Consider the following 19445-nt stretch of genomic DNA (forward strand, 5'->3'; position numbering starts at 1 on the left):
TTTGCCAAGTTTCGTGCAAATCCATTCAGCCGTTCGATTATTATTATTTATTTTTTTTTTGCCCCGCGGGGCCCTTTTAAAACCTCCACATCAAACCTAGGGGGTCAGCGAGAATCTACTATGCCCCCTTATGGTCATTTGCCCCTTCGCTTTGGCCTCCTCTTGTCTCTCGATCCTACCGAGAGACAAGATGGCGGCCGCTACGGACTGTTTGGAATGTTTACAGACGCCGGAGAACCAATCAGCTTCGCTTCACAAAGCTCCGTTGCGCGAAAAGTACGCGAACCGGAGCGCTGCCCGGTCCGCTGTTACAGATATATATCTTTTTTTAAACGTTAATTTCTCAAAATCCACTGGAGCACATGTATTGAGACCTACAAAAGGCACATCGGGCTACCAGTCCCTACAATTTTGCCAAGTTTCGTGCAAATCCATTCAGCCGTTCGGGCTAAAAGTGAGGCCAACCGCCCTATGGAAAACTCAATGTTAAAAACACGTTTTGGGACCCCCCTTTTTTCTCTACCCCCCCTGGACGAACCCCCCCCCCCAATTTTCAGGGGCTGCTCAGAAACAAAATGTGCCATTTTCCTGAAAATTTCAGCCAATTCCGTCCACAAACGCCAAAGTTATTAGACATAGAATTTTCAAAAATCCCATAGAGAAAAAATCCTAACTATATATACCTACTGGCGACCGCCAGTAGGTAATATATATATATATATATATATATATATATATATATATATGAATGAAATTCCTTGCTTCTTCAATCCTCCAGGAAAAACGAGAGTGGATCCAGGTTCAGTGCTTGATATTACATTTTATTCACACACAAACTATTTCGCCATAAAGCGTTTCAGCAGTTACCTGCCTTGATCATCAGTGATGTCATTTGAGATGCCATCAGTGATGTAACTGACCATGTCATGAATGATGTAATATGTGATTTCATGAGCAGTGCAATGCGGGGATGTGAGTTCTAATTATCTCAACTAACTATAACGGCCAAATATCTCTGGTTTTGTCTGAGTGAAATGTCCAACTAACTATAAAGTCCCTGAAACCTGTGGTTTTTTCAATGAATTTCTAAGGTTTTTTAAATGCTAATTTCTAACTATAACGTCCCTGAAACCTATGGTTTTTTTCAGTGAATTTCTAAGGTTTTTTAAATGCTAATTTTTAATTATTCCTACAGAGGTAAGACAGGGTGAAAAAAGGAAGAAAAGCACAGAAAGAAGCAAGAGAAATCCAGAACGAGCAAACAGAAGTCCAGAAAGACGAGGAAAGGTGCAGAAAGAAGCAAGAGATATGCAGAAAGAACCAACAGAGGGGCAGAAAGTTGCCTTGTTGCAAAGTCATCCTGTGCCACAAACTTTTTGCCGACTGGTACTGGTGGTAACTGACTCTGACTAACCAGGCCCGGAGCCAGTGCTATGCTGAAAGAAACTTAGAAAACAGTGAAAACAGCTACATACACTAGGGTACACTATGGGTTGGGATACCCATGTGATTGGCATAACCTCACCTGTAAGGCCATAGTACATAATAGGACAGGAGGATTAAAACTACCTCTAAGTCAGAGGTGCAGAAAGAGGCAAGAGAAGTGCAGAAAGAAGCAACAGAGGTGCCGAAAGAGGCAAGAGAGGTGCAGAAACAGTCAAAATAGGTGCAGAAAGAGGGAACAGGGGTGCAGAAAGAGATAAGAGGGATACAAGCATGTGCAAGAGAGGTACCGAAAGAAGCAAGAGCAGTGCAGAAAGAAGCAACAGATGTGCAGAAAGAACCAAGAGAGGTGGAGAAATAGAGAAGAGAGTACAGAAAGAGGCAAGAGGGATACAGAAATTTGCAAAGGAGGTACAGTAAGAAGCAAGAGCAGTGCAGAAAGAACTAAAAGAGGTATAAAAAGAGGCAAGAGGGGTACAGACAGAGGTAGGAGGGGTACACAAAGAGGGGAGAAAGTGCAGAAAGAAGCAAAAGAGGTGTTGAAAGAGGCTCAAATGGTATAGAAAGAGGCAAGAAAAGTGGAGAAAGAAGCAACGGAGGTGCAGAAAGACGCAAGAGAGGTGCAGAAGCAGGCAGGGAAGGTGCAAAAAGAGGGAACAGGTATGAAGAAAGAAGCAAGAGAGGTTCAGAAAGAGAAAAGAGTGGTATGGCAAGAGGTACACAAAGAGGCAAGTGAGGTACAGAAAGAAGCAACAGAGGTACAGAAAGACGCAAAAGAGGTGCAGAAACAAGCCAGAGAAGTGCAAAAAGAGGCAAAAGAATTGCTGAAAGAAGCAACAGATGTATAGAAAGAAGCAGGAGAAGTGCAGAAAAAGGCAAGTGAGGTGCAGAAAGGGGCAAGAGAGGTACAGAAAGAGGCAAGAGGGTGCAGAAATTTGCAAGAGAGCAGCAGATAAAAGCAAGAGCAGTGCAGACAGAATCAACAGGGGTGCTGAAAGAGGCACAAAGGGTGCAGAAAGAGACAAGCGAAGTGCAGAAAGAAGCAACAGAGGTACAGAAAGAGGCACAAAGGGTGCAGAAAGAGGAAAGAGCGGTATAGAAAGAGGCAAGAGAGTTGCACAAAGAAGGAAGAGCGGTGTAGGAAGAGGCAAGAGGGGTGCAGAAAGAGAAAATCAGAGAGCAGAAAGGGGAAAAGGAGTGCATAAAGAGGCACACATGTTACAGAAAGAAGTGACAGATGTGGAGAAAGAAGCAAGAGAAGTACAGAAAATAGCAATAGAGATGCAGAAAGGTGGCAGAGGGGTGGAGAAAGAGGCAAGGAGGGAGCAGAAAGAAGCAAGAGAGGTGCGGATAGAAATAAAAGTAGTGCAGAAAGTGGCAACAGAGGTACAGAAAGGGGCAAGAGGAGTGCAGAAAGAGGAAAGAGGGTGCAGAAAGAGATATAAGGGTTGCAGAAAGAATGGACAGTGGTGCAGAAAGAAGCAAGAGAAATACAATAAGAAGCAACAAAGGTGAAGAAAGGGAGATGAGGGGTGGGTAAAGAGGCAAGGGAACTGCAGAAAGAAGCAACAGAGATGCAGTAAGAATGAAGATGGGTAGAGAAAGAGGCAAGAGGGAAGCAGAGAGAATCAAGAGAGGTACAGAAAGAAGCCAAAGAAGTGCAAAAACAAGGAACAGGTGTGCAGAAAGAGGTAAGAGGAATTCAGAAAGAAAGAAGAGGGGTACAGAAAGAGGCACAAGGGGTGCAGAAAGAGGCAAGAGGAGTACAAAAAAGGGAAGAGCGGTGCAGAAAGAGAGATGAAGGGTGCAGAAAAAAGCAAGAGAGGTGCAAAAAGAAGCAACAGAGGTGCAGAATGAGGAAAGATGGGTGGAGAAAGAAACAAGAGAGGTGAGAAAGAAGCAACAGATGTGCAGATAGAGGGATTGAGAAAGGGGCAAAAGGAGTACAGAAAGAAGCAAGAGAGGTACAGAAAGAAACAAAAGAAGCACAGAAAGACGGAACAGAGGTGCAAAAATTGGCAAGAGGAGTGCAGAAAGAGACACAAGGGGGCAGAAAGAAGCAAGAGAGGTACAGAAAGACACAAGATAAGTGTAGCAAAAAGCAACATAGTTGCAGAAAGAGGGAAGAGGGGTGGAGAAAGAGGCAAAAGGGAAGCAGAGAGAAGCATGAGAGGTGCAGAAAAAAAAGAAGTAAAGAAACAAAGAACAGATGTGCAGAAAGAGGCAAGAGGGGTCCAGAAAGAGGCACAAGGGGTGCAGAAAGAGGCACGAGGGGTGCAGAAAGAAACAAAAGAAGTGAAGAAAGATGGAACAGAGGTGCAGAAACAACCAAGAGAAGTGCAGAAAGAGGCAAGAGAATTTCTGAAAGAAGCAACAAAGATGTGAATAGAAGCAAGAAAGTGCAGCAAGAGGCAAGTGAGGTGCAGAAAGAGGCAAGAGAGGTACAGAAAGAGGAGAGAGGGATATGGAAAGAAACAAGAGGGGTGCAGAAAGAAGGAACAGAGGTGAAGAAAGAGGCAGTTGGGTGTAGAAAATGGGAACAGGTGTGCAGAAAGAGGCAAGAAGGATCCCAAAACAGGGAAGAGGGGTGCAGAAAGAGGCACAAGGGGTGCAGAAAGAAGCAAGAGAGGTGCAAAAAAAACAAAAAAAGTGAAGAAAGAAGGAACAGAGGTGCAGAAACAACCAAGAGAAGTGCAGAAAGAGGCAAGAGAATTTCTGAAAGAAGCAACAGAGATGTGAATAGAAGCAAGAAAGTGCAGAAAGAGGCAAGAGGGGTCCAGAAAGAGGCACAAGGGGTGCAGAAAGAGGCACGAGGGGTGCAGAAAGAAACAAAAGAAGTGAAGAAAGAAGGAACAGAGGTGCAGAAACAACCAAGAGAAGTGCAGAAAGAGGCAAGAGAATTTCTGAAAGAAGCAACAAAGATGTGAATAGAAGCAAGAAAGTGCAGCAAGAGGCAAGTGAGGTGCAGAAAGAGGCAAGAGAGGTGCAGAAAGAGGAGAGAGGGATATAGAAAGAAACAAGAGAGGTGCAGAAAGAAGGAACAGAGGTGAAGAAAGAGGCAGTCGGGTGCAGAAAAAGAGAACAGGTGTGCAGAAAGAGGCAAGATGGATCCCAAAACAGGGAAGAGGGGTGCAGAAAGAGGCACAAGGGGTGCAGAAAGAAGCAAGAGAGGTGCAGAAAGAAGCAAGAGCGGTGCAGAAAGAAGCAACAGAGGTACATAATGAGGGAAGAGGGGCAGAGAAAGAGGCAAGAGCGAAGCAGAGAGAGGCATGAGAGGTGCAGAAAGAAACAAAAGAAGTACAGAAAAGGAACAGATGTGCAGAAAGAGGCAAGAAGAGTGCAGAAAGAGAGAACAGAGGTGCAGAAAGAGGCACAAGGGGTGCAGAAAGAGGCACAAGAGGTGCAGAAAGAAACACAAGAAGTGAAGAAAGAAGGAGCAGAGGTGCAGAAACAGGCAAGAAATATACAGAAAGAGAGAAGAGGGGACGAGAAAGAGGCAAGAGGGGTACACAAAGAAGCGAGTGAGGTCAAGAAAGAGCCGAAAGAAGCAGGAGAAGTGCAGAAAGAAGCAACAGAGGTGCAGAAAGAGGCAAGAGAGGTTCAGAAAGAGGCATGCAAAGTGCATAAAGAAGCAAAAGAGGCAAGAGAACTGCAGAAGAAGGCAAGAGAAGTGTAGGAAGAAGCAAGAGAAGTGCACAAAGAAGCAACAGAGGAGCTGAAAGAGGCAAGAGGAGTGCAGAAGGAGGGAAAAGGGGTGCAGAAAGAAGCACGAGCGGCGTAAGAAAAAGCAAGAGAGGTGCACAAAGAAGAAGGAGACGTGCATAAAGAAGCAACAGAGATGCAAAAAGGGGGAAGTGGGGTGGAGAAAGAGGCAAGAAGGATACAAAAAGAAACAAACAGGTGCAGCAATTAGGAACAGAGGTGCAGAAAGAGGCAGCAGGGGTGCAGAAAGAGGCAAGAGGGGTACAAAAAGAGGGAAGAGGGGTGTGGAAAGAGGCACAAAGAAGCAAGAGAGGTACAAAAGCAGTAGCAGAGGTACACAATGAAGGAAGAGGGGTGGTGAAAGAAACAATAGAGATGAAAATGAAGCAACAGATGTGCAGAAAGAGGAAAGAGGGCTGGAGAAAGAGACAAGAGGGGTGCAGAAAGAAGCAGGAGAGGTACAGAAATTAACAAAAGAAGTGCAGAAAGAAGGAACCGAGGTGCAGAAAGAGGCAAGAGGACTGCGGAAAGAGGCACCAGGAGTGAAAAGATCAAGAGAGGTACAGAAAAACACAAGATAAGTGCAGAAAAAAGCAACAGAGATGCAGAAAAGGGGAAGAGGGTTAGAAGAAGCAAGAGGTTTGCAGAAAGTAGAAGAGATGTGCAGAAAGAGGTGGGAAAAGTGCAAAAAAAGAAAGAAAGGTGCAAAAAGAAGGAACAGAAATGCAGAGAGAGGCAAGAGAAGTGCAGAAGCAAGAGTGACTTCCACACCATTAGTACCAATTTCACACCCACATTTAGCGATAAGTAACAGGTGACAATTCTAGGTTTACATAGGATAGTCCACCACGCTATAACAATTGTCGCTGCATTTTTGGTAACGTTTGATCCGTTTGAGCTAGAAACAAGGCTTTTTATGTTCAAATCTGCAGATTAGGTAGCAGATGATGAATTATGTGGCTAATGTGGAAAATGTGTTATTGTGCAAAAGTTGGTGCAGCCAAACAGTAGCATTATTCCAGTGCCCCTGTTCTTAGCTCCTACTAGGTCCAGAAGTGCTCCTCAGTGATTCCTTCTTTTGTATGTCTCATTGAGTTCATAGTTTAGCTTTTATGGAAAGAAGGAAGACTAAATCTGAGGTTACCACTCCAGAACACATACTATCATACCACATAATTACTCTCCGTAACACATAATCCTACTCTACATAATTCCTATAAAATAAATACCACATACTTTCTATCCACATAATTTCACTACACAATTTACCACATAATTCCACTACACGCAACCTACATCCACTCTACTCCGATAAACATTATTAAAAAAAATTACATTTACATCGCTAATAGCTCCAACACTCGCAATCATGAAACCTATTACATTGCAAACATTTCTTTAACTATTAGTCGTGTTTGCAGAGTGCTGGAGAAAGTTTGCTGGGCCTTCCGACTAGTGCTCAGCAATTCCGCTGCGTAGGACTTACAGGAGGTACCAGGAGGGCTTCTTGGCCCCCCAAGTCCCTCAGGAGTAAATTGGACTTCAGCCCCCATCCCGTAGTCTGCCAGGAGGTGCGTTGCAGAGTGGTGGAGTAAGGGAAGCATGGCCTCTGAAGAAGTCTTAACAATGCCACTGTAAGGGAATTACTGGAGGTAACAAGAGGGGTGGTTGGCCCCCACGGACATCCTTGTGCTCAGAAGGAGTTGCGACTCCTCATCGGTGCTCAGATATATACATTATTATTTGTTTTAATTTCTCAGCAACTACTGAATGGATTTCCACCTTTTAGAAAGAGCATACATTCCAGACCAGGACCTACCTTTTTGCCAAACTTGGTGTAATTCTGTTCAGCAGTTCGGGCTGTAGCTTTGTCTAAAGATTCTCACGAAGCTTTGTCAAATGGCGCCAAAGATATTTTCAAAAGAACAAACGCTTTTTGAATAGAAACAGTAGCCAGTAGGTAATATTATATATATAGTTCGAAATGGGGGTCTCTAGTTTCTAGTTGACCACAGTATGCACCCTGTCCGAGTATGGGCCCATCCTTCTAGTCAGGGTAAGGGAGTTACACACCCAAGATAACCCCTGCCACCACCTTCGTAGGTTGGCTCACAGGCAATGTGTAAATTATTTGTACATAAAACACACATTAACACCTTGACCGCGGCGCCGAAGCCGCGCCCTGTGCTGGACATTCCAGAACAGGGCGCGGTCGTGACGGAACCGTTCCGTCATCAGCACAGCTCAGCCGTGACTGATGACGGAACGGTTCCGTCACCAGCATGGAAGGGGTTAATACATCAGTTTAGAAAAATAACGGATCTTTATCACAACCAAACAACAAAAATCATACACAAACAATGATATCACTTTTTAAAGGTTTCAGTAAGTTTGTCCATAGAATCTATGGATGCATCGATATAAGCACAAAGTACCTTTGATGCGGCAAAATCCAAGATGAAAAACAGCAGCAGAGGAGGAAAGTGTCAGAGAATACATGCGCTGCATACGTTCTTGAGTTCCAGGCAAATGAAAGAGTCAGTTCTGTTTAACACAGGAGAAGTGTTGTGTAAATTCCTTTACTACAAGAAGAAGTGATGCAGCAAATTCTGAACATGCAGCCTCAGCTCCTTATGGCGCCACTGGAGATTTGGCGTACATGTACGATGTGTGGGAAATCCAGGCATGTAGGGTTGATGCCATGGCGAAACAGGTGCTGCATCAATTTTTACAGCCAAGGACAGCTGATGCATCGATTCCTTGAGCTACAAAGCAGGCCCTTAGTCAAAGTCAGAAGAGAGGTCTCAGACGTTAGAGACATGGTGCTCAGGATTCGGGCTGCGGCAATCTCGGTACCGTGCAGGCGCTGCATTGATTCTTCGGCTGCAGCATGGCGGTGCTTTGGTTTTTTGACTGCAAAACCGGCGCTGAAGAGGAATGCATGGATTTTCAGTCCTTTAAGCAGCCGAACCACCTCCAAGGGTCCAGAGTTGGCATCACTTGGCAGGTCAGAACTCCCAGCAGAGGAGTTCAGGGGAGCTGCAGATCACATCTTTGATGGTCCTGAGACTTCCAACAGGAGGCAAACACACAGAAGCCCTTGGAGAACTTAAATAAGTAGGATAAGAAAGAACAGTTCAGTCCTTCTTCTGCCCAAGCAGCAGGCCAGCACAACACAGCAACACGTAGAGTTGCAGTTCTCCTCTTACAGATTGTCCAGCTCTTCTCCTTGGCAGAATCCTCCCTTGATCCAGAAGTGCTCTACAAATATGGGGTTACAGGTCCAATAGATATACTCCTTTCAACCTTTGAAAATAGGCATACTTCAATGGATATTCTTTGCAGTGCACAGATCCTACCTTGCCCTGTCCAGGATCCAGATGCACTATAGGGGGGTGGAGATACCCCTGTGTGAGGACAGGCACAGCCCTATTCAGTTATCAGTGACAATTCTTCCCATCACTCTAGCTCAGGAAGGCCCATCAGTCTGGTTATGGGCAATCGCGATATGCAGGGCACAGTTCAGCTCCTTTTGTGTGACTGTCTAGACTGAATGCACAAAAAGCCCCAACTATCAGTCTAAACCAAATGAGGATTCTACAGGCAGGCAGAGGCACAGGATGGTAAAGCCAGAAAATGCCCACTTTCTAAAAGTCACCGAAACAACAACTTGCCAATACTGATATTCATTCAGATCCTCATTCAAACTAAATGATCACACCTCTTAATTGTTATGATCATTACATTTTTCTTTGTTCACAGAGAAAATATATATTTTTATTTAGAATGTATTCTTTGCTTATGAGCTTTTTCATACTTGTTTAAAAAAAATCTATATTTACAACAATTTACATAACACAGAGACACAACACATATGAGTTACAACACATAACACATTACCTCAAGACTGTATACATTATATAAAACACAGTAAAAAACTTCAAAATTCAAAACAGATCACAACTCCTGGTTCTGTACACCTTTAAAGAGTTTGAAATAAAACAATAAATCGTCCTTTCTGAGAACCTCAGTGGAAAAACATAGTAGGTCACTAAATTGTAGCAGTCAACGAGTTTCGAAAACTTCTTAACTAATTTGGGTGTTCTCCTCAGGACTCAGAACTCAAGAAGAGCTCTCTTCCTCCGAATGGCCTCTTTTTTCTTCTCTATCCTGTCTAATTCATACTGAATTTTTTGTTGCAGGTTTTCAATAAATAGCGATCCACAAAAATGTGCGTACTTTGTCCACTTTCTATCATGTATCTTTTCCGAGACATTTTTCTTCTTTCCGTGCGCACAATAACAATTGAGAGGTACAACGAGGCACAAGCCCGGGGACTCGGTTACAATAGGTATGAACTGTGGGGCAGGACCCTTGAAGCTGTGAGTATACAGGACCACAGAAACAAATCCTACAAGACAGGTATGGTTTGTTTGAAACATATTCATGAGATAATGCGCTTATGGCAATTTAAATGCCACTTTGTCTGTGCTTTCTTTTTTCGCTTATGCTGGTTATTGGCATCTACGACGCATATCTTAAATACTGACAGAGTTTGACTAAAGGGCTACACCTTCATGCCGGAGTCCTCAGTGATGTAAATCGTCTTCCAATGAGGGGTAAGGGAGAGGGTGGCACATGATGAATATGAATGAATAAACGCAGCGTATGACTTGAGCATGGTATTTTTTATTGGGAGTGACACTAGAGTGATTTTTAAGTGACCACGTACACATAGAAGTTTAATTATCAACATATTGCAATTTTAATCGCCACATCACCATATATACCACTTAGTTGTGTGTGGTATTGTTATAAAATACTGGAAACTCATACGATTTTGGTATGTTGAGTGATGTTATCGTCACACCCAATTGTCTTGAAAGCATGGGTGTCATCACAAGCACATCACACACGGGAAGAGCAGAGTGTATACTACAATGTTATACCATGACCTTCTTTTCTTTCTTTTTGTTTCTTCTTACTGACAGATGGAGTAAAGAAAATGCAAAACGACAAATAGGTCGGGTGCTCGAAGGAGCAGCTTTCTGCCCTCGAGCCATTGATGTAGAATAGGGAATTCCCCTTTCACTCCTACCATGGAGACACCTCCTGTTTGCCCTGATGAAAGTCCAGGACCCTTGTGGGCCAATCAAGGACTGAAACGTGTTGGTCATGGGACCATTAAAATCCCATTGACCTCCCCATATTGAACATTTCAATATCCCTGGCATATCCAAGAATAAAGGGATACCGGGATATGCTTGCAGATTTTTAATCTTTAACTCCAACTGGCTATTTTTTATCAAGAGCTCCCTGAAATATGGTCGAGCCCACCCTAAGTTATAGGGGTCAGTGTGACCCGATGATGAAGCATGACACCACTAGGGTGTGTGGAGGGTAATATAAACAAAAGGAAGTGATTCCTTCACCACTCCCTAGTGGCTAGTGACTAATTGCTTCATATAGGATCTTCCCATATCTAACCACCCAGGGTTAAGTGTGAGAAATAGTAAATAGCCTTCATGGTTCGTGAGTTACTTTTTGTGAAATTTTATGTAACACAGGAGGATTTACACCCACCTTATTTACCTCTCTGCCCCTACGGCACAGGTGAATGACCATTCCCTGTTTGCCATAGTTACTTTATGTATTTCAGATGCTGCTCCATACAGCAGGATTAGGTATTACATGGTTTAGCTGCACAATTGATTAACCGTCTTGTTTTTGAACAACAGAAGCTCTCAAAGGTTGGACCAACATTAAATCACTGTTACCCATGGAAGATTGCCCCATTCCATCCAAATGTGCCCAAATGCTGAATATCATATTAAAAGAATATCTTCCTTTGGAGATACAAGTAGATGTGGTTTCTAGTGGCTATTTTTAGCTATAACTAATTAGGGGCACCTGTCTCTCCTTATCACTTAGGGGTCCATTAGGATGTAGGGCAGATTACCACCGCCATGCTGGTGGTGGCGATCTGCCCTACATCCTTCCCCGCCCACCACCCATTTCCCCCCACCATATTAGTATGGCGGGGTACCGCGGCAGACAGGAAGACCGTCCGCCGCTTTTCCGCCCGGTCGACAAGTCGACTGGGCGGAAAAGGGTTTACTATGGTGGCGGTGTATGCTAGACACCACCCACCATATCAGGAAGAAGGCGGGAGGCAGCTTTTCCATGGTGGAGTTGCTGTCACGGAAAGGCATGCAGAGTTTGAAGTTGGGGACCCATTGCGGGCCCCCAGGTTGTTGGGGGTGGCACATTGGGGGTACCTATGGTACCCCCTGCATATGTGCATGCACAAAATGGCAGGCGGTGCCTTCCACATTGTGCATGCATATGCACAACATGCATTTTTGGCATTGCGGCGGGTGATGCTGAAAGCACCGCCCGCCGTAATGTTAAAAATGCAGGATGCACCCGCCAGTGTGGTGGGTGCATCCTTATCACCCCCATGGGACCACCGCACTTATGGCGGGTGGTCTCTTTTTACGTCAGTATGGCAGGCGGACAAAGTCAGCCCGCCATCCTAATGATGCTCTTAATATCATAAATCAGTTGTTAATGCACTTATATAATTTAACTGGAATATGGTAACAGTGTCTACCTGGGACGAGCTGGAACGGTCTTGGCTAGCCTGCAACTAATACAAAACACAGAAGGCAGATCTATTGTGTGGAAGAAAAGGTGGGTACAAATCACTCTGTCCATGTATAAGCTTTGCTGGCTCCATGCAAAGGACACATTTTACATTTTTACCCATTGTTCACAAAGCGGTTATCATAGCCTTCCCCTGCTTGTCTCACACCAGTGCTTACTGTAAGATCGTCTCATTTGTCCCTACCATGCATTCCTTCAATGAGGAAGGGGAGATCAGGTGATAGAGCTTTCTCAGTGGAAGCGGCTAACCTGGCTTCTTTGCATGCCCAGCATTTTCTGTGTAAATTTTGATTTGAAAGCCTTGTGGTTTCCTACTTAGACTAGTATGAGTTTCAGATTGATGTATGAAATAGTGCCAAGAAGGTTCTAAACATTAGTGGTCTACAAATAATTTTAACCTAACTTAACATATGGGCCAGATTTACAATATTAGCTCAGATAGGTAAAAGTGCATTCTGTGCGTGCACACACATGCAACATTAATTAATGCGTTTACAAAAATACTCTGCTGGCGTAAAAAAATGTTTGGTTCACAAATGCACCAGTCAGAAATATGTTTTAGAATGGGCCAGGTGTTTGATATGCACAAATGTATGTATATGTAAGGTATTTCTATAGCACAAACCTACTCATCAGGCTGGTGAGCACTATACATGCTCAAAGACAAGCATTTCTTATCCTGAAACTATGGTTGCAACCATTTTCCAGAAAGAGATGCTGCAAGATTTGCAATTGTCAAACAGCCCATTCGTGTCTACTAGTCCGGGCTGTTGCGGATCCAGTGAAGCAAAAATGACAAACACTAACGGGGGAAAGGAATGCCCTATTCATAACTACCAGCTATTGTACTCCACTGTTCAAGATTTAAATAAGTAGTTTTCTTTTAAGACTTATATATGGCAATGCCTCTCCACTGATTGATGTGGGTGAAGTGCAAAGTGCCTTCAAAATCAATAGGCACAAATCTCTTTATAATGATTGGCATTCTGTACACCCTGTATAAAAAACTATCTGTAATTTCTTTATAGTCGGTGGCTTGTGATGCATCCAGCCATCTATTATAAAGAAGTGCTGTAGCCGCCCAACTGTAATAACTTATTACAATTGAATTCTGACGTCACAATGCTGCTGTCAGAGACAGTAGCGAAGACAGTTCATTGAGCATAATTAAAGCAACTGATTAAAGAACAAAAGTGAAACATGGCTTTTCTTTCTCTGCTTTGCTTTTCTAACTGTACAGTGACAAGCAAAAACTAGATATCTATGGCAACATGTTTCTTTTTTGAACTCCTTATGTAATTATAAAATAATTAGAATCTTTCTGCAAGTTACTACCAAAACTGAGTCACCGAGCCTTTTTTCCAAAAAAACCCACACATGTATTAAACGAATTCTCACATCTTTTTGCAACAAATACCTAACAGCTAGTTGATGTTTTTAATTTTGCACTTTAGATTCTCTTTTTATTCTTCATGCTGTCTTTTATATGAGACCAAGCATTTAAGTGGTGTGTGGGAAAGGTGATGGTGTGATCATGTTTTATAAGGAATAAAGTACTCCCTGCAGCGCATAATAAGGCTATTGCAAGTCACCTTGGAGTTCCATAACCTTATAAATTAATTCAGGCTTTGGGATAGTTCATGTAAATAGTTATGTAATTCCTCTGTGATTTGCAATATCCTTATAACATATGTCGGGGCTACTTTATCCTATTTACAAGTGCAGCTCATGGGACTCAATGCATTACATTAGAGGAGCATGCACAGATATAGGTACTGCTTCTGTGAATCCAGCACCTGTGGTCATTGTCAGGTTTTAACCCATGTCCTACTTTTGAATATGATTCTGCCAACTCAGAAACCACATATTTCACTGAATCCAACACTACGGGCAACATGTCTCAAACAATGGTTGCCAAATGTGGTTGCAAATTGCGCTCTGACTTTTTGTGATCAGTCTTTAATTTTATTGTGCAATCTCTGTACTCATAGGACACATCACAAAATGTACATTCAAAAGGGGTCACAGATGACCTGCCTAATTAATATTAATTAGGCAGCCCTCTGTGATTGGATAAATATATAGGTCCTAATACACTAAGGGCCTCCACACTCATAGCGGAAGCCCCACATTACTGGAGGAGTCTCTGCTCTCGGGGCAAAATCTCTGCAAGGGGAATTCTCATTCCGAAGATTTCACCCCGAGTTCGGAAACCCCTGCGATTGCGGTACTCTGCTACATGAGCGGAGGCCCTTTGTGAATCTGGCCCATAGTGAAAAGCAGATTACCATCCCCGTGTTTGCATTCCCAAATGGAAAACTTTTTATTTTAAGTGCCAAAGCTCCTTAAAGCTCATATTGTTGTTCCTTAAAGAAAGGTTTTCCTTTTCGGAAAACCCCTGCACGAGCAGGCATTGGTCCTCTAACAATCGTCTAGTCTTACCAAGGCTGCTGTCAAAAATCACTAAAGAGAAGATACCCCTCTCTGGGAAACAACTGCCGCCTTTTTTGAGGTGTCAATAACTGGTCAATGGCCTGTGCCCACAATTGTGGATGAACATAATTCATGCATACAGTTATGACTTCCAATTATGATGCAACACTTCTTTCACGACTCCTCCAAATTGCAATTTACAATGGACCGCAAAAACCATTTTGTGAGTCGGAAAGACTTTTCTGACTCACAAAATGTGCTTGGTACATATAACAAAGTCCTTTTCTGGTCGCAAGCCCTCTGAGTTCACTAATTTTTGTGACTGCAAAAGGACTTTTTACGTCTGCCTCTAAATGGTCAAGGAACAGGCACACCTTCGGTTCTCAGACAGGGAGACAAACTGTGGATTCAATACAACAGTGGTCCCCTTTAAAGAAAAAAAAGGTGTCAGCGTGTCTCCCGTGTGCCATATTAGCAACAACATCCATTTAAAGTTGTAATTATACTGACATGGTTATATATTTATCATTAAGATCAAAATCAGGCATCAGCTGCGCCCCGTTTATCTTGTCTCATTCCTTTAGCAGTCATTATTGCTTAAACAGCTGCATGCTATGTCTGCTTATTTAACTGAGATATACATGAGGATAATGGCTCTCAATTTGAAGGATACAAGGTTGCTCTGCTTGAATAAGTACTCCTGCATCGCACGTGAGGCAAGTCATTTTGCTCTCGGCAATTACAAATACAAGGTTCATGTTCATCAGCTTTTCAGCGTAATAAATTCTGGAAAATAAGTAAACAGATAATATGTAAGCAGCAAGATCATATCACTCGACTGTTAACATGGCGACAACGAAACAGCCTGGTAACAACAGAATCGGTACATTTCAGTTCCTAAATGTCATTGTAGGATGTGGTGCACAATTAGCGTAACATATAGTAAAAACTGATAAAACGTCTTAGAAGAATACATTGATGCAGGCGCTCCCAATAATTATTTCACTGTTAAACTAAATTGCACTCTACCGTTTTCAATGACAGTTTTTTACAATACATCAAGGAGCAATATACATGTGTAGCTCATAAATATTTTACTTAGGTTCAATATCTAGTCCTGCAAGTAATTAGGTTGATAAAAAAGTTAACTAGGTGATAAAAAGCTCGCTAAATATGAACCACATGAACAATATTGAAAAAGAACAATTTGGCGAGTCCTGCCCCCTTTTGGGGTGGGCCCTTTGCCATCTAGCTGTCTATGTTAAATTCCACACATCAAAGCTTATTTAGAAATGAATTCCATAATAATGACAAATATACACAATTCTTTATTGAGAAATGGAAATAGCAGACTATACTGCATTAAAAACATTGTAGGAACAGATTGAATCAGGTCCTGACATCCGTTGTTGGGGAGGTACAAGATCACAGAGTCGTAGGGTGTGAGGCTTTAGTTTATGTCACGCCTACCAATCTGCTCACTTAAATATAACTAGTGCATGTGTTGCTGAATCTCTCTCAATCATGCCCTCGTCCAATATTGAGGGGTTAGTTGTTAAGCATGACCGTAAGTCTTATGAAGACTAATGTAATCATGTGTGTCAGTTTGTGCAGCTTGGTGCAGATCACAACATTTGGTTTTGACAAGAATCACTAGGGTGGCCATTGGGCAGTGTAACAATAAAATGAACAACAGAACCATAGGGTTAGGTGTAAGTGGTTAGATAATAAATGTATTTCACTCTGAAGTAGTGACAACTTAACTGGCAAATCGTAAGCACACTCTCTCACAGTTATAAAACCTTTTCCAAATTCGCTTAGAAAGTGAAAGAGAAAAAAGTTTCTTCCAAAACACTGACATATATATATATATATGCAGGGGCGTATTTATTTCGAGTAAAACATTTAGATAACTTCAAAGTCAACTCAATGACAGATGGAGTGTGGCCGGGAGGTAATGGTTGCTCTTTCAAAGATCTCCATTGACTGGTGCTTGTGGAAAGACAACCACTGTCATGATGGGGTTGGACCTTGGCGAAACCATGTGAGAGGAGATATAAGTTGGTCGGGCCCTGAAATATGGCATTGAATGCCTGTGAATATGAACTGAACTGATACACCCGCTTAACCTTTTCCACAAAGGACACTCACCACTTAAGTTTGAAGCAAGACTATGACATTTGGCATTAACTGAGGTCTGCTGTCCATGGTACAAAACCACTGAAGATGCTACTGCCCATGGAGGTGGAAGATGGATGACCAGGGCCATTGTTAACAAAGCAGGCATCTTGGCCCACCGGAATAGATACCCTGAGCTCGTCAACCTACCGAACTACAGGGATCCTTCTACTCCCGCCAAGAGCTCACCAGAGTCTCCCGCTCAAGCTTTTCTTAAGGGAGGGAGCCTCACCTTTAGCTACCTTAACACTCGCTCTATGGTGAAACACTAGCTGGAGATCTTCCAGCTCATAGACTCAGAGAAACCTGATATCCTCCTACTTTCTGAAACTTGGCTCACTGATGAATCTGCCCCGACATCTTAGCCGCAATACCCTCCGGCTACTATATCCTTTAGGCTAATCGCCCCTTAGGGAAAATCGGGGAAGGGGTTGCTGCCATCATCCATCATAGACTCCAATTCTCTTCACTAGGGATTATGGGCATACAGCCTCATACTGAAATTTGAATCACCTCAGTCCTCTTTTATCTGTGTCCTACTCTATCGTCCCCCGCACCACATGCCCTAATTTCCCCAACTTCTAGGTGAAATGATCTCCCCACTGGCTATCAACCATGCCCGAATGACCATAATTGGAGACTTTAATTACTGGCCCAACGACATACCAGAAAGTGCTAGCTCCTTGGAATTAACAGACCTCGTCCTGGGTATGAACTGTACCCAACACGTGACGGCCACCACCCACATAAAAGGGCACATCTTAGATCAAGTTTGGACATCCAACCTAGAAATATCCACTCTACAAATCTCCCCATGTACATGGTCAGATCATCATCTTATTACATTCACCTTGGCCTGTGCCTGCCTGAACAAAACCAGCCAGTTAGGAAACCACCTAGCAAGAAATTGGAACAGTGTCAACATTGATGATTTTTGCTCACTATTAAAAGCCACAATGCCCACCCCTCACGAATCACTCTCCAGACAGGAAAATAGCATTAAAGCCTGGCTCGAATCAGCCAGTGACAGCTTTGCTCCACTTAAGAATATTAAGATCAAACGACCTCACGATGCCCAACGCTGTTTCTCCGGTGACCTCAAGGCCAATAAATTGGCTCTGAGGCAAGCTGAACGCCGCTGGAGACGTGATTACTCCCCAGAAAAAAGGCCACTTACACAAGCCAGCTTAGAGACTATAAAAACGCCATTCTTCAGACCAAAGTGGCTTATTTCTCCTCCAAAATCATGAACTCTGCCAATAAATCCAAGGACATCTTTTCCATCGTTGATGAACTTGCACAACCAGACAGAGTTATGGTGAAATCTGCCCCCTCACAATCTTTATGTGATTCCCATAACTCTTACTTCATCGAGAAGATAGCCGGCATTAAGGTTAGCATCCCTACACTCGGCTCTTTTTATGACCCCCCCACCAGTTGTAAAAACCCCTTTGTCATTTATCAAATCCCCCTTATCTCTAGGGATGAGTTTTTTATGCTCCTAAAAAAAGTTAGATCAGGCTCCCCTTTGGACTGCTGCTCCCCTCACGTCTTGCAGGCAGCCTTCCTCGCCTGCCCAGACCCGGTCCTTCTTTTCTCAATAACTCTCTCAAACTAGGCACTGTCCCAGACATCTTCAAAAGGGCAGAAATTGTCCCAATATTGAAGAAACCCAATGCGGACCCTCTGATCCTTGGTAACTACCGTCCCATTTCCCTCCTCCCCTATTTGGGCAAAATCCTGGAGGCCCATGCCTCAGCTCTTTTATTGAACAGTCCCACTTCCTTGACCCACACCAGGCGGGTTTTAGACCCGCACACTCCACGGAGTCAGTCATACTGTCAGTTATGGATGAGCTTAGGAGGTGGACTGATAAAGGCCTTACCCAGGCCCTGGTGCTCCTGGATCTGTCTGCTGCTTTCGACACGGTTGATCATGATCTCCTGATCAACCGTGTCGGCGGTGCTGGAATTCAGGGCCTGGCCCTGCAATGGATCTCCTCCTTCCTCAGCAACTGATATCAGGCAGTACGCATCGCCAACTTCTCTGCCCAGAAAATCAAGCTGAACTGTGGAGTTCCCCAGGGTTCCTCCCTCTCACCCCTTCTTTTCAATTTATATCTACTTCCTTTAATTTGGTCGCTGCGCACTAAAATGGTTAAAACCTTCAACTATACAGATGACCTCCAGCTGGTTTTCAACATCGACTCCTCCACCCCCTCAGTGCTCAACTTCCAATCCATCATGAGCTTCATCAGCGAATGGTTGTATATCAACCAACTGAAGTTGAACCCTGAAAAATCTGAGTTGATTCTCACAGGAGGAACTGCCAACCCATGGAGCTCCAACTTTTGGCCCCCTGCCCTGGGCAGTCCCCCACGCCCAGCTGACTCTGTCAAGAGCTTAGGTATCCTCATCAGCAACGATCTGTCCATGAAAGCTCAAATCAGCTTGGTTGTTTCTGCTTGTTTTTTCCATCTTCGCAGAATTTGAAAGATCAGCGGATTCTTGACCACTGATGCCCTCACCCTGGTCACACTGGCCTTGGTAATCTCTTGTATCAACTATGCCAACTCTTTGTATGTTGGCATTCCAGCTTACCGACTATGCCACCTGCAGCTGGTTCAAAATCAAGCGGCCAGGCTAATCTATTGCCGCCCTAAACACCATCATGTTAGCCCCCTAATGAAGAGTCTTCATTGGCTCCCAGTGGCCAAGCGCTGTAACTTCAAGCTGGGTTGCATTATCTTTAAAGCTCTTGCTGGTGTTGGCCCAGTCTTTGTCTCATCGAAGATCCAGCGCTATATCCCCTCCCAGGAGCTGCGCTCCTCTCACCTGAACCTACTGTCCACTCCTGCTTTTAAATGCAAGAAGCACAGGGGTCTTAGATTTTTGGTCTAGGCCTCACCGTTCTGGAACTCTCTCCCAATGGAACTGAGGTCCAAGTCCTCTTATGCCCAGTTTAGAAAACTCCCTAAGACCCTGCTGTTATCTCAGGCTTACGCATAAGCCAATGCTTTGCTC

General features: G+C 43.6%; 1 protein-coding gene across 2 annotated transcripts in view; it reads right to left on the reverse strand.

The window, feature by feature from the left end:
- The window catches only part of CACNA2D1 (calcium voltage-gated channel auxiliary subunit alpha2delta 1), a 1913432-nt gene that overhangs the window by 111027 nt on the left and 1782960 nt on the right, over positions 1-19445 (reverse strand). For both annotated transcript variants that reach the window (XM_078674178.1, XM_078674177.1), the window contains one exon: positions 14918-15030. In XM_078674178.1, coding sequence (XP_078530304.1) covers positions 14918-15030 — 113 coding nt within the window. The remainder of the gene's footprint in view (positions 1-14917; positions 15031-19445) is intronic.

Source organism: Lissotriton helveticus, chromosome 1_1 (assembly GCF_964261635.1).
Source record: "Lissotriton helveticus chromosome 1_1, aLisHel1.1, whole genome shotgun sequence".
NCBI classification, from domain to species: Eukaryota; Metazoa; Chordata; class Amphibia; order Caudata; family Salamandridae; genus Lissotriton; species Lissotriton helveticus.